The sequence below is a fragment of the Gnatocerus cornutus genome, chromosome 5 (assembly GCF_029298725.1).
Source record: "Gnatocerus cornutus isolate USDA-ARS CGAHR chromosome 5, icGnaCorn1.1, whole genome shotgun sequence".
Classification (NCBI taxonomy): Eukaryota; Metazoa; Arthropoda; class Insecta; order Coleoptera; family Tenebrionidae; genus Gnatocerus; species Gnatocerus cornutus.
The window spans coordinates 5,055,867-5,072,527 of NC_142237.1; the positions used below are offsets into that span (position 1 = coordinate 5,055,867).

The window sequence follows — 16,661 nt, forward strand, 5'->3', positions numbered from 1 at the left end:
TCTCACTTTTGGTGCCTCAAAAAAATTCTCTGCTCAGTTCAAGGTCTTTGATACTGCGCAAACTCGCGTCTTTGGAGCTTGGTGGTGCGATTTGTTTTCTTCGATACCGACTTGACTTGCCGATTTATGTGTTTCTCGCAATTATAAGAGGTTATATTATCGAACCACGGAAACTCTACCTCTGTTAGTTATTTATTCTTAGCAGAAGAATGGAATTGGACTTTACAAAAATCTGCAGAGTTTGTTTAAACGAAGGAATAATGATGTCAATTTTTAAAGTCAACGTTTCGAAGAAAATGATGGCATGTGCTTCTGTGCAGGTAAACAATTGAAGTTTTATTATAATTATGTCTTTTGATTTGTGGTCTAGCCAGCTTTGACCGAAATTGACGTGTGTCTTTTCTTTATTAGAATTTTGAGGTTAGGAACTTCCAACTTTGTCCTCTCCGATTATCGGAATAAACATTCTTATTTGTAGTTTCTCATTACAACTTCTGGAGTCTTTTAGGTGTAAATATGGGTTTACACTTTAGCAGAAAAGTTTCGTTTTGAGAAAACTGTCATTACAATCATATCATAAACTCTCAGACATGACAAACAATATCTCATAGCCAACTTGACCACTCACGTTTGTCGTACTTATTGAGTATTAAAATAATTATTTAATGGTCGTAATAGACATTATTTACAAAGCAAGTAACGTTATTAGGGTTTTTACATTATAAAGGAATATGTTTGAAATTCCCAAGACTCCTGATTACCCGACTAATGCAGACTCGGATAAGAAAAAACTCGGATAATGCAAAGACTGTTTTAATTAAAAATGTTACACGAAAAATCAACTTATAATTGTTTTTATTTGTTGTTCAATTAACAAAAATTCCAAACTTCTTTGTTGACCGGAAACTGGAATAACCGGGACTCTGATAATTGAGTCTTCTGTAATGTAAAACCTGATAACGAAAGATGTTGCGAAAGACATATTGTTACTATAACAATTTAGGATATAATAAAAAAATAATAAAATTAATAATTAATTAATTAATACATAATTGAATCAGGGGTTATTTGTTACAACAAATTTCTTTTTATTCACACATTCGTAATTTTATTATGTTAAAAACAAAAATTCTACTAAAAGGGCTATTTTTCCTGCAGATAATTTTTTGTAGGCGCCAAATTTAAAATGCGGCCGTGTGATTGGTCGTTTAGCAGAGCGCGTTACATAAAACTGATTTTTTAAACACCTCCAGTTCCTGCGGATTGTTGAGCAAGAACTGTTACGTTTGTCAGATTGTCACCAAATTGTAAGAGCATTAGCAGTAAACTTGTTTTTGTCATTTTTAGTGCAGATTTGCAAGTATTGGATTGTTGAACTTTTTGTTTTCTTATTACAGTGAACATTCGATATAGTCACCCTGTCAGGAAACAATTTCTTAAAAAGTTACTTTTATCAAAAATGTTGATTAAATGGATATACAGGGTGATTTTTTTAAAACGGCAGGCGTTGTAGAATTTTTATTTATGAACCGATTTTAAAAATTTTAAAAACAAATTAAATGGTTTTTAATTTACTATAAACTGATGATTTTAAAATTTTTCTAAATGTCTTAGTATCTTTTGGGCGATACTCAACTTTCTTATTTTAAATTGGAACCCATATATTTTTTTTTATAATTTGGAAGATATTAATTTTCTTGATTCAGAAATGTGTAATATGTTCTACTTTTAACCAAAAATATTTTTAAAAAAATTAAAATAAAAATAAAAACTCTCAGAGTTACAAACTTTTTATTTTCAAAAATTGGAAATTTTTAGTTCATTTAAATAAAAAATTCTAAAAACTGTGTCTTTTGCTCTACAACGTTCAGATTTGGGGGAGTTGATAAGTAGATCCAAATTAGTAACCTCCCTAAATTTCATTGCCGTGGCGTAAAAACTTCCAGAATTACAAATTTTTCATTTCAAAAATTGGAAATTTTAAGTTCATCTGCGAAATAAAAAATTCTAAAAACTGCGTCTTTTGCTCTACAACGTTCAATTTTAGAGGAGTTGACAAGTAGGTCCAAACTAGTAACTTTCCTGAATTTTATTGTCGTGACGCAAAAACTCTCAGAGTTACAAACTTTTTATTTTCAAAAGTTGGAAATTTTTAGTTCATCTTCAAAATCAAAAATTCTTATAACTGTGTTTTTTGCTCTACAAAGTTCTAATTTGAAGGAGTTGTTAACCAGATCCAGCCTAGTAACTTCCTTAAATTTCATTGCCATGGCGTAAAAACTTACAGAGTTACAATTTTTTATTTTCTAAAAATTGAAAGTTTTTAGTTCATTTGCGAAATAAAAAATTCTAAAAACTGTGCCTTTTGTTCTACAACGTTCTAATTTTAAGGAGTTCATAAGTAGGTCCACAAGTAACATCCGTAAATTTCATTGTCAAATGTCAAATTGTAAAAACTCCTAGAGTTAAAAATTTTTATTTTCACAAATTGGAAATTTTTATTTCATCCGCCAAACAAACATTTTTTTTGAAACGAAAAATCAATAATAAACAATTAAGAAATGTGGGTCAAGGTAAAGAGCATAAACAATAACGAAAGAGGTATAAACCAAAAGAATCACAAATTAAAGACAATTTCTGACGGTACCTCAATCAGAATCTATATAAGCAAAGAGAGGAAAAATAGTAAAAAAATATTATTAGTGCTAGTAGACAAACAACGAAAAATTTACAATAAAAGACAAGAAACAAAAATTAAAGAAATACTTTGCAAGTACAAATATAGAAAACTACGAAGAATACCAATTGTCAAGAGCAAGAACAAACAGTAAGATAAAACAAGAAAAGGAAAGAACATGTAAAAAAAATAGGAAGAAAATAGCAAAAACATCCTTTAGAACGATAAATATTGTCTCTCTGTTTTTGCATTTTTAACACGGTTATTTTAGCGACTGACAGTTGATGTGATTATATCGAATGACAGAAACTAAATTAGTTGACTATATCAAATGTTTCTTATATCGAAGGTGACTATATCGAATGTTCACTCTTTTATATTTTGTTATTAAGAGTAAAAAACTTGACATTTGCTTGTGAAGCCATCTATTAAACAAAATTGACATGTATTCACTACATTATGTATCAAACTTATCCTTTGAAAATCCAACTGATTTTTAAAATTGTTCCTTTGTAAATCGGTAAATTCTCTGCAGGAAAAGTGACGTACACATGACTTTCTCTGATTTTGTAAAAAATTAAGTTGAATATCTACAAAATTCTAGTTTTTTGATAAATCTCGCATTTCTAAATTATTTCACTTGTCAGAATGGAATATATGAAAAATATGCAGCAACTGTCAAAAAGTTGGTGGTCGCATTTTTATAATTTGAATAAATTTGAAGTTGTTTTCGTTATTCTAGATAATGTTTTTACCGCAGATAAAATACTGCCACCAGATTTTCCGGGAAAAAAAATTTAAGTGAAGTTACAAAAAATTATTTTTGAGTGATATGTACTATAATTCTAATTCGATTTTGCGTTAACGCAAACCGTGGTTACCATGGATATTGCGGCATCTGTCATTCGGCTTCATTTTACCCAAATTTTGGAGTTGAATCTTGCTTAATTAGTTAGCACTACAAGCATGAGATGATGCAAGTCGTTTCCTCAACTACTTGTCTACCTCATGTTTGAAAAAATATTGACGCTCGACAACGCTTTAGCTTCTTTTGCATCATTTTATTTTGCATTTGACAGTGCGGCAACTTTGCCGCTGCGTAACCGATTTGCGGCACTGAATTAGAATTGACCCCTTAGGCCCTTAGCCATTTTCTAACAGATTGGTGAGATACTTAGGGCCTGATTTCAATTTGACGCAGTTGCTAAGGTAGGATCAGTTTAATTGGGGTTGTAAGACGCAACTCTGATTTGCAATGCCGCAAGCCAAAATGAAATCGGGCCCTTAAGTAAGTTATGCATATGCCAAATTGTACATGAAAGTCACTAAAACATCGTTTTTTATTTAATTAACTTTCCAAATCACCAAATCACTAATTTCAATTACAGGTTTGGCAGAACGACGGTCTGCCTTCACAAATATGCAACAAATGCTCGGCAAAACTGCACATCTCTTTCCAATTCAAAAAGCAGTGTGAGAAATCTGATGCAAAACTTCGACAGTACGTATCAACAATGGCACAGGAGAATTTGCAACAGCCCCAACAATTAGAGCATCAGCAAGTTCAACAAGTTGCACAACCACAACAACCAATGTCCAAGTTAGATGAATTAGACATGAATCAACAAATGAATCAAAATAACTGCGTTTACATAGAATGCGCTCCGATTTTGGAAATCCAACCGGAGCAAAAATTCGATCCCGTTTTTGTGCCAGTATCGCAACCTTCGCATCCTTCGCTAACACAGATAAACTACAACGTGCAATCACAGAATCATTTACCACTGAATAGTTACAATTTGCAGAGTGTAAGCCAAGTGCAAGTTTATAATGGTACTTACACCATGCCGCTGCAAACTATGCAACCGACGAATATACTGCATAATCCGGTTATCACGCCGACAATGCAGATTCAGCATCAACAGCAACTACCTCTTTTACAGCCTATTATGCAACAGCAGCCGGTCTCACAGCCCGTGGAAGTGGAGAGAGACAAAATGAAGAAGAACGGAAAAACGAAAAAAGATGGGAAAATTAACGACACGAATAAACAGTGTGTTACTTGCAATAAAATCTTCACTACATCCACCAAATTGAGCAGGCATATGAAAACGCACTCCACTGATATGCCTTATAAATGCAAGGTGTGCAGTAAGGCGTTTTCTCATAGTGGAAACTACAAAATCCATTTGAGGATGCACACTGACGAAAGGCCGTTCACATGCACGGTGTGCGGAAAAGGGTGTCGACAGGCGCAAGATTTGGAAAAGCACATGAGGACCCACACAGGTAAATAATATTTTTTTTACTTTTTCATGTTTAATTTTTTATCACTTTAACTTTTGTTTGAAGATTCAAACTTGAGATTTTTACACATTATAATTTAAAAGTAAATATTTAAATATTGTTATTAGGCAATACCAATGCACTGTGCATTTGTCAGCGCGTCAAAAGGCAAGATCTCAATCTTTTCAATGATGCATTACCATAAAAAATTGAGTTATACAGGGTGTCCCAGAACTCGCGCCCCAGAGAGAAAGGGCTTATGGAGGCAACAATTCTGAACCAAAATTTCGAAACCATAATTTTTTAACTCAAAAAATAACCTAAATAAGACAAAAAAAACTGTAGCCAATCCTGAAGCTGAACAGAATTTGAAAATTGGTAACTATGGACACATACTATCATCCATTGGTCAGATGAACATTAGACTTTTGTTGCCTAGGAAATTGGGTTGGCCTTTTACTCCACTTCTCGAATAAGCTTTCGGGATTGGTTGTTAACTTTTTATCAGTTCTTGAATAATATTAAACTTTTGAAATTTACCATCTGTATTGCTGTCGGCACCTTCCCTTGCTCTATGGGGCGCGAGTTCTGGGACACCTGTATATAATTCTTGAGTTATATGCAAAATTACTTATGAAAAAATCACTAGAAACAGGTTTTTTTTGGGACATGTTTAGTTTTAGGAGGTCATTTCACTTCTCCAGCACATTTTTTTTTTATTTTATTGACTAGTGGAATTTAAAACTAATTAATTAATAAGTTAAGAAAATGTAATTTCCACAAAATTTAGTAGAAGTGGTGTCAAAACTGCCAGAATTAGAAGAGCAAAGCGAAAATTTCCGGTTTCTCTTAACAATTATAAATTCTGAACGTTCTCTTGTGCTCTCAAATTTTGTAATTTGGGCCTGTTAAAGAGAATTGTTGGACTCTAAAATCTAAAAATTAGAAAATTGAACAAACTTGAAGTACCCATAAATATAAAATGTAAAAATAATTGAAAATTCAAAGCTTTGAAAGACCAAAAAGAATCTAAAGAAAACTTCGAGAACAGAAGACAGAATTTAAATAGAATTGAAAGAAAATACAGAGAATCTAGAAAATCAAATAGAATTTAAAGGTTGCGAAAAATCAATATAAATTGGCAATGGACAATTTATACTTAAATGAAATTGGAATGTAGAAAAACTGAAAAGAATGTAATTAATACAAAAAGAACTGGAAATTCTAAAAACAATGTAAAAAAATGCAAATACAGGTAAATATATTATATATTACAAATATTTTGAAATAGAAGCGGTAAAAAAATCGCGGCTTTACGAAAATACGTAGAAGCCGTTTTCGGTGAGATTTATTAATTCCAATAATTAATTAAATTCCAAAATCCTGACCTTACTCGACGCCACTGAGATGCATAAAATAACCTTAACAACAACGCAGGGCATTAGTAACCTTAGTAATCATTGGCGTAGCACGAAAATTGAACTCAATTTCTTTTATTTTTTTCTTAAAACAGAGCAATTTTAAAAACGAAACCTGACAACTTTCTTCATCTACAATAAGCTGTAATGGATTTTTTCCCGCCTCTATTTAAAAATTACCCTGTATAAAAAAAAACGTGGAAAATGTAAGGTAATCTGAATTAAACACGAAGAGAATCTAGGAAACTGCAGCTACTCCAAAAATAATAATTTAAGAGAAGTTTAATTGCAATATTTTTTGAAAATTTAATTAATAAAAAAATAAAAAAAATCATATTTTTTTAATTAATAAATTTAATTAATAAAAAAATAGAAAAAAAACGGCCTACTTTCCGATATGCGGGAATAATCGCAGAATTAATTAAAGTTTTTTTGACACAATGAAAAATGGCGAACTTCGAGAAAATAACGATTTTTTAAAAAAAGGGAAAAAAGGAACATATTAATTTTTTTTTTAATTTTTTTCTGAGTACATTTCAAAACAAACATTTTGAAAAAAAGACGTCCCAATAAGTTAATTTTTGAAAAAGTGATGGCTATTTGAAAATGTAAAAGCCATTTTATAAAAAAAATTCATAACTTTTTTTGGGTTGAGAACAAAAATTTGACAAAATTCTGAGAATTCATAGGGTAGAAAAAGATAAAAAACTTACAGCCAAATCAGTCGGGGTCAAAAGTGGTCGATTTGGTATAGAATACCCCCATAGACAATTTAGTAATTTAAAAAAGAATCAAAAATAAAAGCGAATATAGTGAATTTAAAGAAAAAAGGTTCTATTAAATTCTATCAAAGATCTATTAAAAATCAGGCGGCTTTTCCACTTTAAAAATGACCTTATTTTTCTAGTACCTACATATTTTTTTCAAAATTTGGAGAATATTGTTTTTAATTGCACTGGAGAAATTGTAAGAAATTGTGAATAAGTATTAAATACTAATAATTAGTAATAAATCGCCCAAATTTCATTGTTTTAGCGTTAAAACTACCGCAATTATAGAATTTCATGCAAAATGTTGAATATGAGATAAGAAAATTGTTATTTTTTTTCCTGCAGAGATATCTAACTTATCACTTCCAAACCCTGCTAATGTTGAAAATTGCTTCTTTCTTTGTCAAATTTTATGCAGGAAAAATAACCTGTAGATAACTCAAAATCGCCATAACTCTATAATATATCTTTTGCTGCATTTGAAGAAGTTCTAAACTACATTAAATCTACATTCTAACAAAATTTGACATGGAATCCCTTCAAAAACGCACTGTATGTTAAAAAGCGACTTTGATTCTAGGTGAAAGACCCCACAAATGCAACTTGTGCACTCGCGCATTTTCCACCAGCTCTAACTTGATTGCCCATATTCGTACCCACACAGGAGAGCGTCCGTACGTTTGTTGTGTATGTCAGAAGGCCTTTTGTCAGTCAAATGAGCTGACAAAGCATATGAGAACCCACACAGGAGAGAAGTCGCATATTTGTGATATTTGTCACAAAGGTTGGCAGTACCTAATCTACAGTGGCCAACAAAAAAATTGGATAATCGGGAGAAATTGAAATCAATTGACCTCAACTCCCAGTCCACATTTTTTTGTCAGTCACTGTACAAAATAATTCTATAATTAACATTCGTTTTTGCAGGTTTTAATGGCTCAAGTACGTTGATTGTCCACAGACGATCTCATACAGGTGAACGTCCCTATGTGTGCTGCATTTGTAGTAAAGGTTTCGCACAATCCAGTTGTTTAGCAGTGCACATGAAGCGACACAACGGCGAAAAGAACTTTTCGTGTACTTCTTGTGATAAATCGTTTGTGACCAACGCAGATCTTAAAGAACACTTACTGACTCATACGGGAGAGAAACCTTTTACATGTAATGTATGTGATAAAAAGTACTCAAGGGCTAATGATCTCAATAGACATACCAAAATTCATACATTTAAAGGAATGGAGGAGAGCTAATCTATGCCCTCCATCTTACCTGTTACTGACAGTATTTATAATAGATTTCAGTTGATAGAAAATACAGTCGCAAGCAACAAATTTTAGTCGCAAATTGACATTTCGGTACCTCAGAAGCATAAAGGTCTATCTGCAATTATTGGGAAAAATGAGTTAAATAATCGTTTTTATTACTCTTTACATCTACTTTAAGACAGAAATAATCCCCATTAGATGAAAAACAAACGATTTTAGGTTTCTCTAAGGAACTAAGTACCACATCACGTTGGAAGCATAAAGAACAAACTTCTAAACTGATCTAAACTTACTCAAATTGATGATAAACGCAAGTACAAGGTGTTTATAAATGTTTCTAGGAGCAAGGGCGGCTCTGAGATTCCTGCCATGTACTATTTTGCCACTTTGTTTTCATAGTGAATATAACTATGTTAACTACACTTAAAATATCACTCACGTCAACGTTTCAGTTACGATTTTGTGTCCAAGTCTTTGGTTTTCAGGTTTCAAACCATAAGTAGAACAGTTTATTTGTCAAAATTAACTTTGCGCTATGATTTGAGGTTAACAACAAATGTCAGTTGAAAAATCTAAACCTACATTTGTAATGAGCGGCAAATTGCTATGACATTTCGTAGTTACCCTTGATGCCAGAAACATTTATAAACACCTTGTATATTATTTGGGGGTACGAAAGAAAAAAAATCCGTGTATTGAAAAATTCCATTAAAATTTTCGTTGTAAGACCAAAAAAATGCCATTTTTTTTAAGATCCTGTAATTTCTTTATTTTTTATGCGATTTTAAAGACATTTGTGGAGATTATCACTCTCAACTGCCTTATTAAGACTGTCGATTTAGAAAAATTTAGACCGAAAAAGAGAATTTTTAGAAATTTTGATTTGACCAAAAAAAATGTGTCCAAAAATTTGTAACGATCTGTAAAGTTCTTCATTTTTAATGCCACTATAACCAAATTTGTGGAATTTATAAGTCTTGACTGTCTTATTAAGAGTACCGATTTAGAAAAATTTAGACCAAAAAGGAAAATATTTAGAAATTTTTATCTGGACAACTGTGAAAATGTCAATTTTTTCAACACTGTAATTTCGTTATTTTTAGTGCGACAGGAACGAAATTTATGCATGTTGTTTCTTTTGTTTGTTTTAGTAATATCACTAATTTGCAAAAATTTAGATCAAAAAGTCGAATTTTTAGAAATTTTTGTTTTAAGACCAAAAAAATGCCACCATTTTTTTTAAGATCCTATAATTTCTTTATTTTTTATGTGATTTTAACGAAATTTGTGGAGATTATGACTCTTGACTGTCTTATTTATAGTGCCGATTTACAAAAATTTAGAGCGAAAAGGAGAATTTGTAAAAAAATTTATTTTGAGCGGCTAAAAAAAATTGCAAAAAAAACTTGAACACGCTTTAATTTCGACATTTTTGGTGACTCAAGAACGAAATTTGTGGGAGTTAAATTTAAAAGGTTAAATAGTCTATAGAAGTTGCTGAATTTGGGTTAATTTTAATATATCTTTGTTAGCAATTATTTCTAATAACTTATTACCTTTTTTTGTAAAAACTTTATTAATTGTTTTGAAAGTTTCTATTAATAAGTGGGACTTAAGTCCAGATAATTTAATTTTTCTTAGAAGCATAAGGAACCAAGTGTAAAAATATGCCCAAAAAATTATTTTTGGATCAAAGATACGACTATTGCGCACGATTTGCAATAAATAGTCATCAATAACTCGCAATTCGGTCTTAAATTGCATATTTGAAAAGAGATTATTAACACCACCGTGATTTTTTAGAATACCTGTTTTATTAATTTTCTCGAAACTAATTTATGGTTCTGGGGTCCCGATTTGTGGCTTATGTTGTGTACAAACAACCAATCAAAACGTCAAACTAGCGAGATTGGTGCCAAACATTTTTTGCTCGCGACTGTAGCTCTGTAAATACATATTCTTGTTATTTATGATAATAAAAGTTTACAAAAACCCAGAATAAGAAGGTCTAAAGATATATTTACAGAAGTAGAAATACAGAAATTATTCACAGGTGTGTTCATAAAGAAGCCTATAAATCTCTGCTTTCAACTTAATTTTCTGTCTAGCACTAGGTACCTTTCTCAACTCAGCTGCAATGCTTTGCCCAAAAAGATCATCTTCATCTGGCAAACTTGAACTTTGTGTATTTTCACTTTGTTCTAAAGTGTCAATTTCGGAATTCTTTTCTTCACTAAATAAAGCGGTCGGTGATGACGTCACATCACTAGAAACATCAAAAAATTCCACATCTTCTATTGGGATCTCTTTCTTGGTTGACGAAGACACATTAGATAAGAAATTTGTACAATCTAAGGAAACTGAAGACGAATTAGGGGATGCAAGGACATAACAGACACTCTCAGTCGCAGGTTTCAGCTTCGTGTAGTTGTATCTTCTGGAACTGATGCTAATTAGTATTTGATTGGAAATTATTAAAGAAACTTACCTTCTCGGCTTCACATGTTGGTCTAAGAAGGACAGTTCGTCGTAAAGTTCCCATTTTTTTACCGATCCTGTTCCTCGTTTTAATCTTCTTTCTCTTGAGTATCTTTCTCTGAGGGTTCTCCATCTCGCCAGGCATTCCTTCACTAGAAAAAATGGGTATAATAGGTAATTAGATGTAGCGCCATTACATCGCTAGTAATAGTAGAGTAATAAGTAGATTATACAACTAAAATAAAAGGTCTTAAGTACACATACCAGGCACTCCGAAAGTTTTAGATATTTGCATCCAATGCTCTACTTTTTGTTTTCCAAATGTGCCTCCAGCATATTTATGTTCATACAAAATGGGCAAACTTTTTATATGCCTAATAAACTCTTTTAGATCATCAAATGATGGAGAAGCTGGATCTAGAAAAATACGTGTATTATAAAGTATATAAAGAAAATAAAGAAACCTTTTTCCTTCAGACTGTCGTCGTCACTGTTTAGTTGGTCGGATAAAGAGGCACTTACTCCCGAAAGTCTAAAAAAAAAACATGTTAAATTATTTTCTTCATTATGCTCATTTACCTAACTCTGAATCTTAAATCTGTTTTGCCCCAATAATTCCAGCTTACGATCGTGAAATGTAACACAAAATACAATTTTCATGCGTAGAACTTAACTTCTAATCTTTAAGCATTTAACTGTTATACAGGGTCCGGCAACACTTGTGTCCACCCCCAAAATCGTCTTTAATTTTAAAGTTACAATTTTGAAAATTTGCATACGCTCATAGTTGACAAAGCTCTAGAAGCTGACGCAAAAATTTGTTTTTTATCACGGTTTGGTTGGCGTCGAGACGCCTAAGAAGTATAATTTTTAGCGATTTTTGAGTTCTTGCGAAAATATTCGCGATTTCATTTTTTTTTTCAACATAACTGTGATGCAAATATCTGAGTTTTTATTTTAAATCTAATGCAAATTGTGTTTAAAATTTGCGAAAAAAACGCTGTTTTATCAAGTTAGTTTTCAAAATTCTGACAGCGCAGCGGCAAACTACGTTTACACCAAAATTTCACAAGTCACTTCATTCACTCTTATAAAGGTTAATTTTGATTAACACGGGCATGTTGCACTTTATGGACACCAGAAATCGTTAATTTACATCGACAAAGTGACAATTTCACCAATTAACACTTTTGTTACAATCTAAAGCGAGCCAAAGGATAGATGTCATTTGTGACACAAGATGTTGACAGATGGGTGTAAACGTAGTTCCCAATTTTGACGTAATGAAATTGGAAACTAACTTGATAAAACCGCATTTTTTTCTCAAATTTTAATGACAATTTGCATTGAATCTAAAATAACAGCTAAGATATTGTTTACACATTTATATTGAAAAAAAATTAAATTAGGGGTTGATTTTACAAACTCTCACAATTAACTAAAAATTACATTTTTAAGGCGTCGCGACGCCAAAACTATCAGTGATACAAAACAAATTTTTGCGTCAGCTTCTAGTGCTTTATCAACTGTGAGCGTATGCAAATTTTCAAAATTTTACCTTTAAAATTAAAGACGATTTTGGGGGTGGACACAAGTGTTGCCGGACCCTGTATACGTTTTGACATTTCAGTTGCAGTTTTGTGTCCAAGTTTTTGATTTTCAGGTTTCAAACCATAAGTAGAACAGTTTTTTGTCAAAATTAACTTTGGGCTATGATTGAGGTTAACTACAAATGTCAGTTGAAAAATCTAAGCCCACATTTGTAACGAGCGGCAAATTTCTTTGACATTTCATAGCCACCCTTGATGCTAGAAACATTTATAAACACCTTGTACATCCAAATTAAGGGTGACTTATGTATAATGTGCTATACTTAAATTGAACCATTTCAGAGATATCTTGATTTTTGTAAAAAAAATGCACAACAGATGGGAAATTTTCTTTCCGAAATAAGTATCTTATAATCTATTCCAAAATCACCACGTTAATTAGAAAATAGGCACAATACAAACGTACTATGAAATTTTGCATTAACTTTATTTCCTACTGAAAATACGGAAAAAAAGTGTTTTTACTTTTTTGTTTCTATTTTTTAAGCATGCTTTGGAATGGTGACAATTGAATTTTATGTGGATCTTTTATAAACAAATTTGGTGGTTTAATAGAAATAAAAAATTCTTAAAAATGTTTGTGGAAATATTTTTTTTTGTAATGCAAATTTATTTTTTTTTTTTTGAAAAAACGAGAGATTTCAGAAATGATATAATTTAGGTATAGCACGGTATATAGAAAATGATCATTAATTTGCATATATAATTCAAAAATGACACAAAATATACGGTGTTCTATTTAAAATAAGCAAGTTGATTATACATAAAGTAACCCTTAATTTGAATGTAGAATTGGAAAATGCAATAATACAGGGTGTCCCAGAACTCACGACCCAGAGAACAAGGGAAGGTGCCGGCAGCAATGCAGATGGTAAATTTTAAAACAAAAATTGAAGCTTATTCCAGAGGTGGAGTAAAAAGCTCTCCCAATTTCCTAAGCAACGAGAGTCTGACCAATGGACGATAGTTTGCGTCCATAGTTACCGATTTTCAAATTCTGTTCAGCTTCCAGATTGGCTACCGTTTTTTTGTCTTAACTCGATTATTTTTTGATCTAGAAAATTTTTGTTTCGAAATTTTGGTTCAGAATTGTTGCCTTCATAAGCCTTTTTTCTCTGGGTCACGAGATCTGGGACCCTGTATATGGGATGTCCCATTTAAAATAAGCAAGTTGACTACTACTTCCGGTATAACCGGAAGTGTTACGTAAATGTGAATCTGTTTATTCGATTCGTCTTATCCGCTTACTTTAGTCCTCAAAATTTCAAATTTACGTTTACAACAGTTAAAGGGTTAATTGCATTTATTTATTCAGGAATTCGGATAAGTCAAGAAAAATTTAATTGTTTCAATGTCAAAACTAACATAATTACAATTAGATCAAAAATAGAAAATTTTCAAAATTGCTAGGTCACCTTCCCCAAAAACTAAATTTTCAAAATTTAAACAGACCCAAACTATCTAGGGAAAAAAAGAATATCCATAGACTAAAAACAATTTAGAAAATGTAAAAAAAAATGTCTGGCTTATTTTTTAAGCAAACTTCAGTTATAGGGTGCTCATTTAACGCAGAATTTCATTCAGATTCCAAATTCGTGCTCAAAATTTACATACGACAACAAATAATTGAGTTATCGCCTATTGAAGTTTCAGATGGTTGGTTTTTAATTCCTAAATTTTCAATGCTCAATATCTCAATAACCATGACAAATAGAAAGATGTGGTTTTTGCCATCTCGCATGTTGTTATATTTTCCAGAATACAAAATTTGCATTTTCTGGACTCAAACCATGTAGTAAATATAATTTGGTCGATATTTAGCTGATCTTTTAAGTAAGTTTAACTTAGGTCTCCATTTTACGCAGAAATTTGCAGATTCGAAATCCGTGCTCAAAATCCACGTACGACAACAAATAGCCGAGTTTAAATCCCATTTAAGTTTTTATTTTCAAAATGTTCAATGCTCAATATATTTGAAACTAAAACAGATAGAAATATTTCGTTTTCTCGCTTTTTTGCTGCGTGGAATTCGTCAGACATGCAAAACTGAATGATCGATTTTGCAAAAAAAAAAGTTTTTAGGTGACTTTAACTAAAATGGAATTTTTAGGCCTCAAAAGCGGCCTAACAGTAAGTTTTTTCTGGCCGCAAACATTTTTGGCCCATCTATGGTGGCGCCATCTATCCATAGTTTTGCATATTTCATCAAGATACCGACATTACCCCCAATTTTAAAAATATTTAGGGAAAATCAAATTGACAAACTGCTGTAAAGTGCAACAAAGACGTGTTGAATTATTCAAAATAAACATGTCTAGCAATGCTGCAACATCAAAAAGCACATCAAACCTAATTCATATAAATTGTGAAGCTACACATGCTGAAACGGTAAATGTAAATAAGGAAAATATGAACTTTTCTGAAAGTTGTTATAAATAATTAAATCAATGAATCATAAATAAAAATAAATAACTTGTAAATTTAATGATGTCGCCTAAAAATTTTGTGCTATCGCCTCGGCCAAAAAAGAAACACTTTTTGGCCTTAGTACACAAATAACTATTATTTAAACGATGAAAAAAATTGCATTTTGCATACAAATTGTGAAGCTACACATGCCGAAACTGCAAATGTAAATAAAAAAAAAATGAACTTTTCTAAAGGATTCATAAACATTTCCAATTATTCAGTTGTTATAAATGATAAAATCAATAAATTATAAGTAAAAATTAATTAACTAGTAAATTTAATGATGTCGCCTAAAAAATCTTGTGTGTATCACAGCCAAAAAGTGCCATTTTGCCCTCGCCTTCTTTCTGGCCTCGGCCATTAAAAGAAGGCTCGGCCAAAAAAGAAACACTTTTTGGCCTTGGTACACAAATAACTATTTTCGTCTTTTCGCCGCCTCTCGTAAACTGCTTGATTGCCGAATCAGTGAGCAATTCTACGTTGGAAAGGATCAATTTCTCACCTTGTTCTTCTCCCAACAATATAAGGCTCTAAAAATCGGAGGTATTCATAATATGGACACGCCACGTGTTTGTTGCTGGGCGTCGTATTTCCTTCAGATTTATTCTTGTATTTGCTGAAAATGTCTCTCATGCCTTTCCATCTCTGCTGTACTTCACCAACTAAAAACTAATTTATATCATAAAGTTAAGAACGTTTCTTTAATGCGTACTAGACACGCCAAACACAGCCGCAATTGCTTCCCATGCTAAATTTTTCTTTTGGATATTCTTGAAGTCTGGAAGGCTTTTATCATATAAAAACTGACAGTTTCTAACCAAAGCAATGAGTTCCAGCTCATTACCAAAGAGTCCTTTTGTTCCCTGAATGTCTGAAAAACAGGAATGTGATAAAAAAATTTCGGGAATTGGGAAACTGAAATTACAAACCTAGTTCTTTGCTCAAACGTTCTATGTATTCTGATATGGTTAGTTTAACAGTCCCTTCTTCTTCTTCCATGATCAGTTTATAATATAATTTCGAATTTAACTTGTCACCATTTCTTCTGATTTTTGAAAGTATTGCTTTTTCATGTTGTAATAAATCAACGAGACCAAATTGAAGTGGTAAAAACTTTCAGAGATTAAAAAGATGAAAACACTGCTTCCAACCGCAACTGTTTTGTGCATTTGACAGCCATTTTGTGGACAGACGAAATATTCGCAAGATGGAGCCACTGCATATTAAGGTGGGTTTGCAGCTGTTGCCGCAGCGGTTGACGCAGCCGCATCTGAGGGATCAACTAATGAGAATATGGAGAGCTCTAGCCACTTCTTGAATTTTCGTAATTATCACTTCTATTAGAGTCCATATATTCTTAAAATTGTTAAAAGTTTATAGAAATTCTTACAAATTTTTAGAGATTTTTTCTATAAAAATACAAAGTGGAGTTAGTGGATTTAACGCTCTCTTCTCTGATTGGTTTGTTTATTCTGACTATTATTTGTTTGCCTTTAAACTCTCGTTTATTTGAATTTTTTCTTCTCTTTCTCTCGATTATTTGAATCACACTATATTTTGAACTCTCGATAATTTGAACTTTTTGCCAGGTCCCTTGAATTTCAAATTATCGAGACTCTACTGTAGTAGTAAGGCCTCTTCAGAACAAAACACTTTTGTAGGAATTTTGCCCTGTTTTGATATTTTAA

The 16,661-nt window shown here is 31.9% G+C and overlaps 2 protein-coding genes across 3 annotated transcripts; one reads left to right on the plus strand and one right to left on the minus strand.

Moving 5' to 3' along the window:
- Nucleotides 1–65: 65 nt before the first annotated feature.
- Nucleotides 66–9,874, plus strand: LOC148173830 (uncharacterized). The gene is made up of 4 exons (XM_088035762.1): nt 66–320; nt 4,066–4,966; nt 7,732–7,935; nt 8,079–9,874. Exons 1-4 carry the CDS (start codon nt 210–212, stop codon nt 8,399–8,401), a joined length of 1,539 nt encoding a protein of 512 aa, XP_087891888.1. The 5' UTR covers nt 66–209; the 3' UTR covers nt 8,402–9,874.
- A 541-nt stretch (nt 9,875–10,415) lies between these two features.
- Nucleotides 10,416–16,167, minus strand: LOC148173831 (uncharacterized). 2 transcript variants are annotated; one of them, XM_088035764.1, is made up of 7 exons: nt 15,903–16,167; nt 15,686–15,844; nt 15,476–15,635; nt 11,359–11,426; nt 11,159–11,311; nt 10,905–11,046; nt 10,416–10,853 (listed from the first exon to the last, which is right to left on the minus strand). In XM_088035764.1, the coding sequence occupies exons 1-7, from the start codon at nt 15,970–15,972 to the stop codon at nt 10,460–10,462; spliced, it is 1,146 nt and encodes a 381-aa protein (XP_087891890.1). In that variant the 5' UTR covers nt 15,973–16,167; the 3' UTR covers nt 10,416–10,459. The 2 variants fall into 2 exon arrangements, with proteins under 2 accessions (XP_087891890.1, XP_087891889.1); XM_088035763.1 differs by having other exon boundaries at nt 10,416–10,859.
- Between the last annotated feature and the right edge of the window lie 494 nt (nt 16,168–16,661).

Bases quoted from the DNA above. Each gene is read 5' to 3' on its own strand.
- LOC148173830 (XM_088035762.1), top strand. From the start codon at position 210: ATGGAATTGGACTTTACAAAAATCTGCAGAGTTTGTTTAAACGAAGGA. The intron at 4,967-7,731 runs GTAAATAATATT...CTTTGATTCTAG, and splicing joins GCACATGAGGACCCACACAG to GTGAAAGACCCCACAAATGC. The intron at 7,936-8,078 runs GTTGGCAGTACC...TCGTTTTTGCAG, and splicing joins TTGTGATATTTGTCACAAAG to GTTTTAATGGCTCAAGTACG.
- LOC148173831 (XM_088035763.1), bottom strand. From the start codon at position 15,972: ATGGAAGAAGAAGAAGGGACTGTTAAACTAACCATATCAGAATACATA. The intron at 11,427-15,475 runs GTGAGAAATTGA...TTTTTTTTTTAG, and splicing joins ATTGTTGGGAGAAGAACAAG to ACTTTCGGGAGTAAGTGCCT. The intron at 10,860-10,904 runs GTAAGTTTCTTT...AATTAGCATCAG, and splicing joins CAACATGTGAAGCCGAGAAG to TTCCAGAAGATACAACTACA.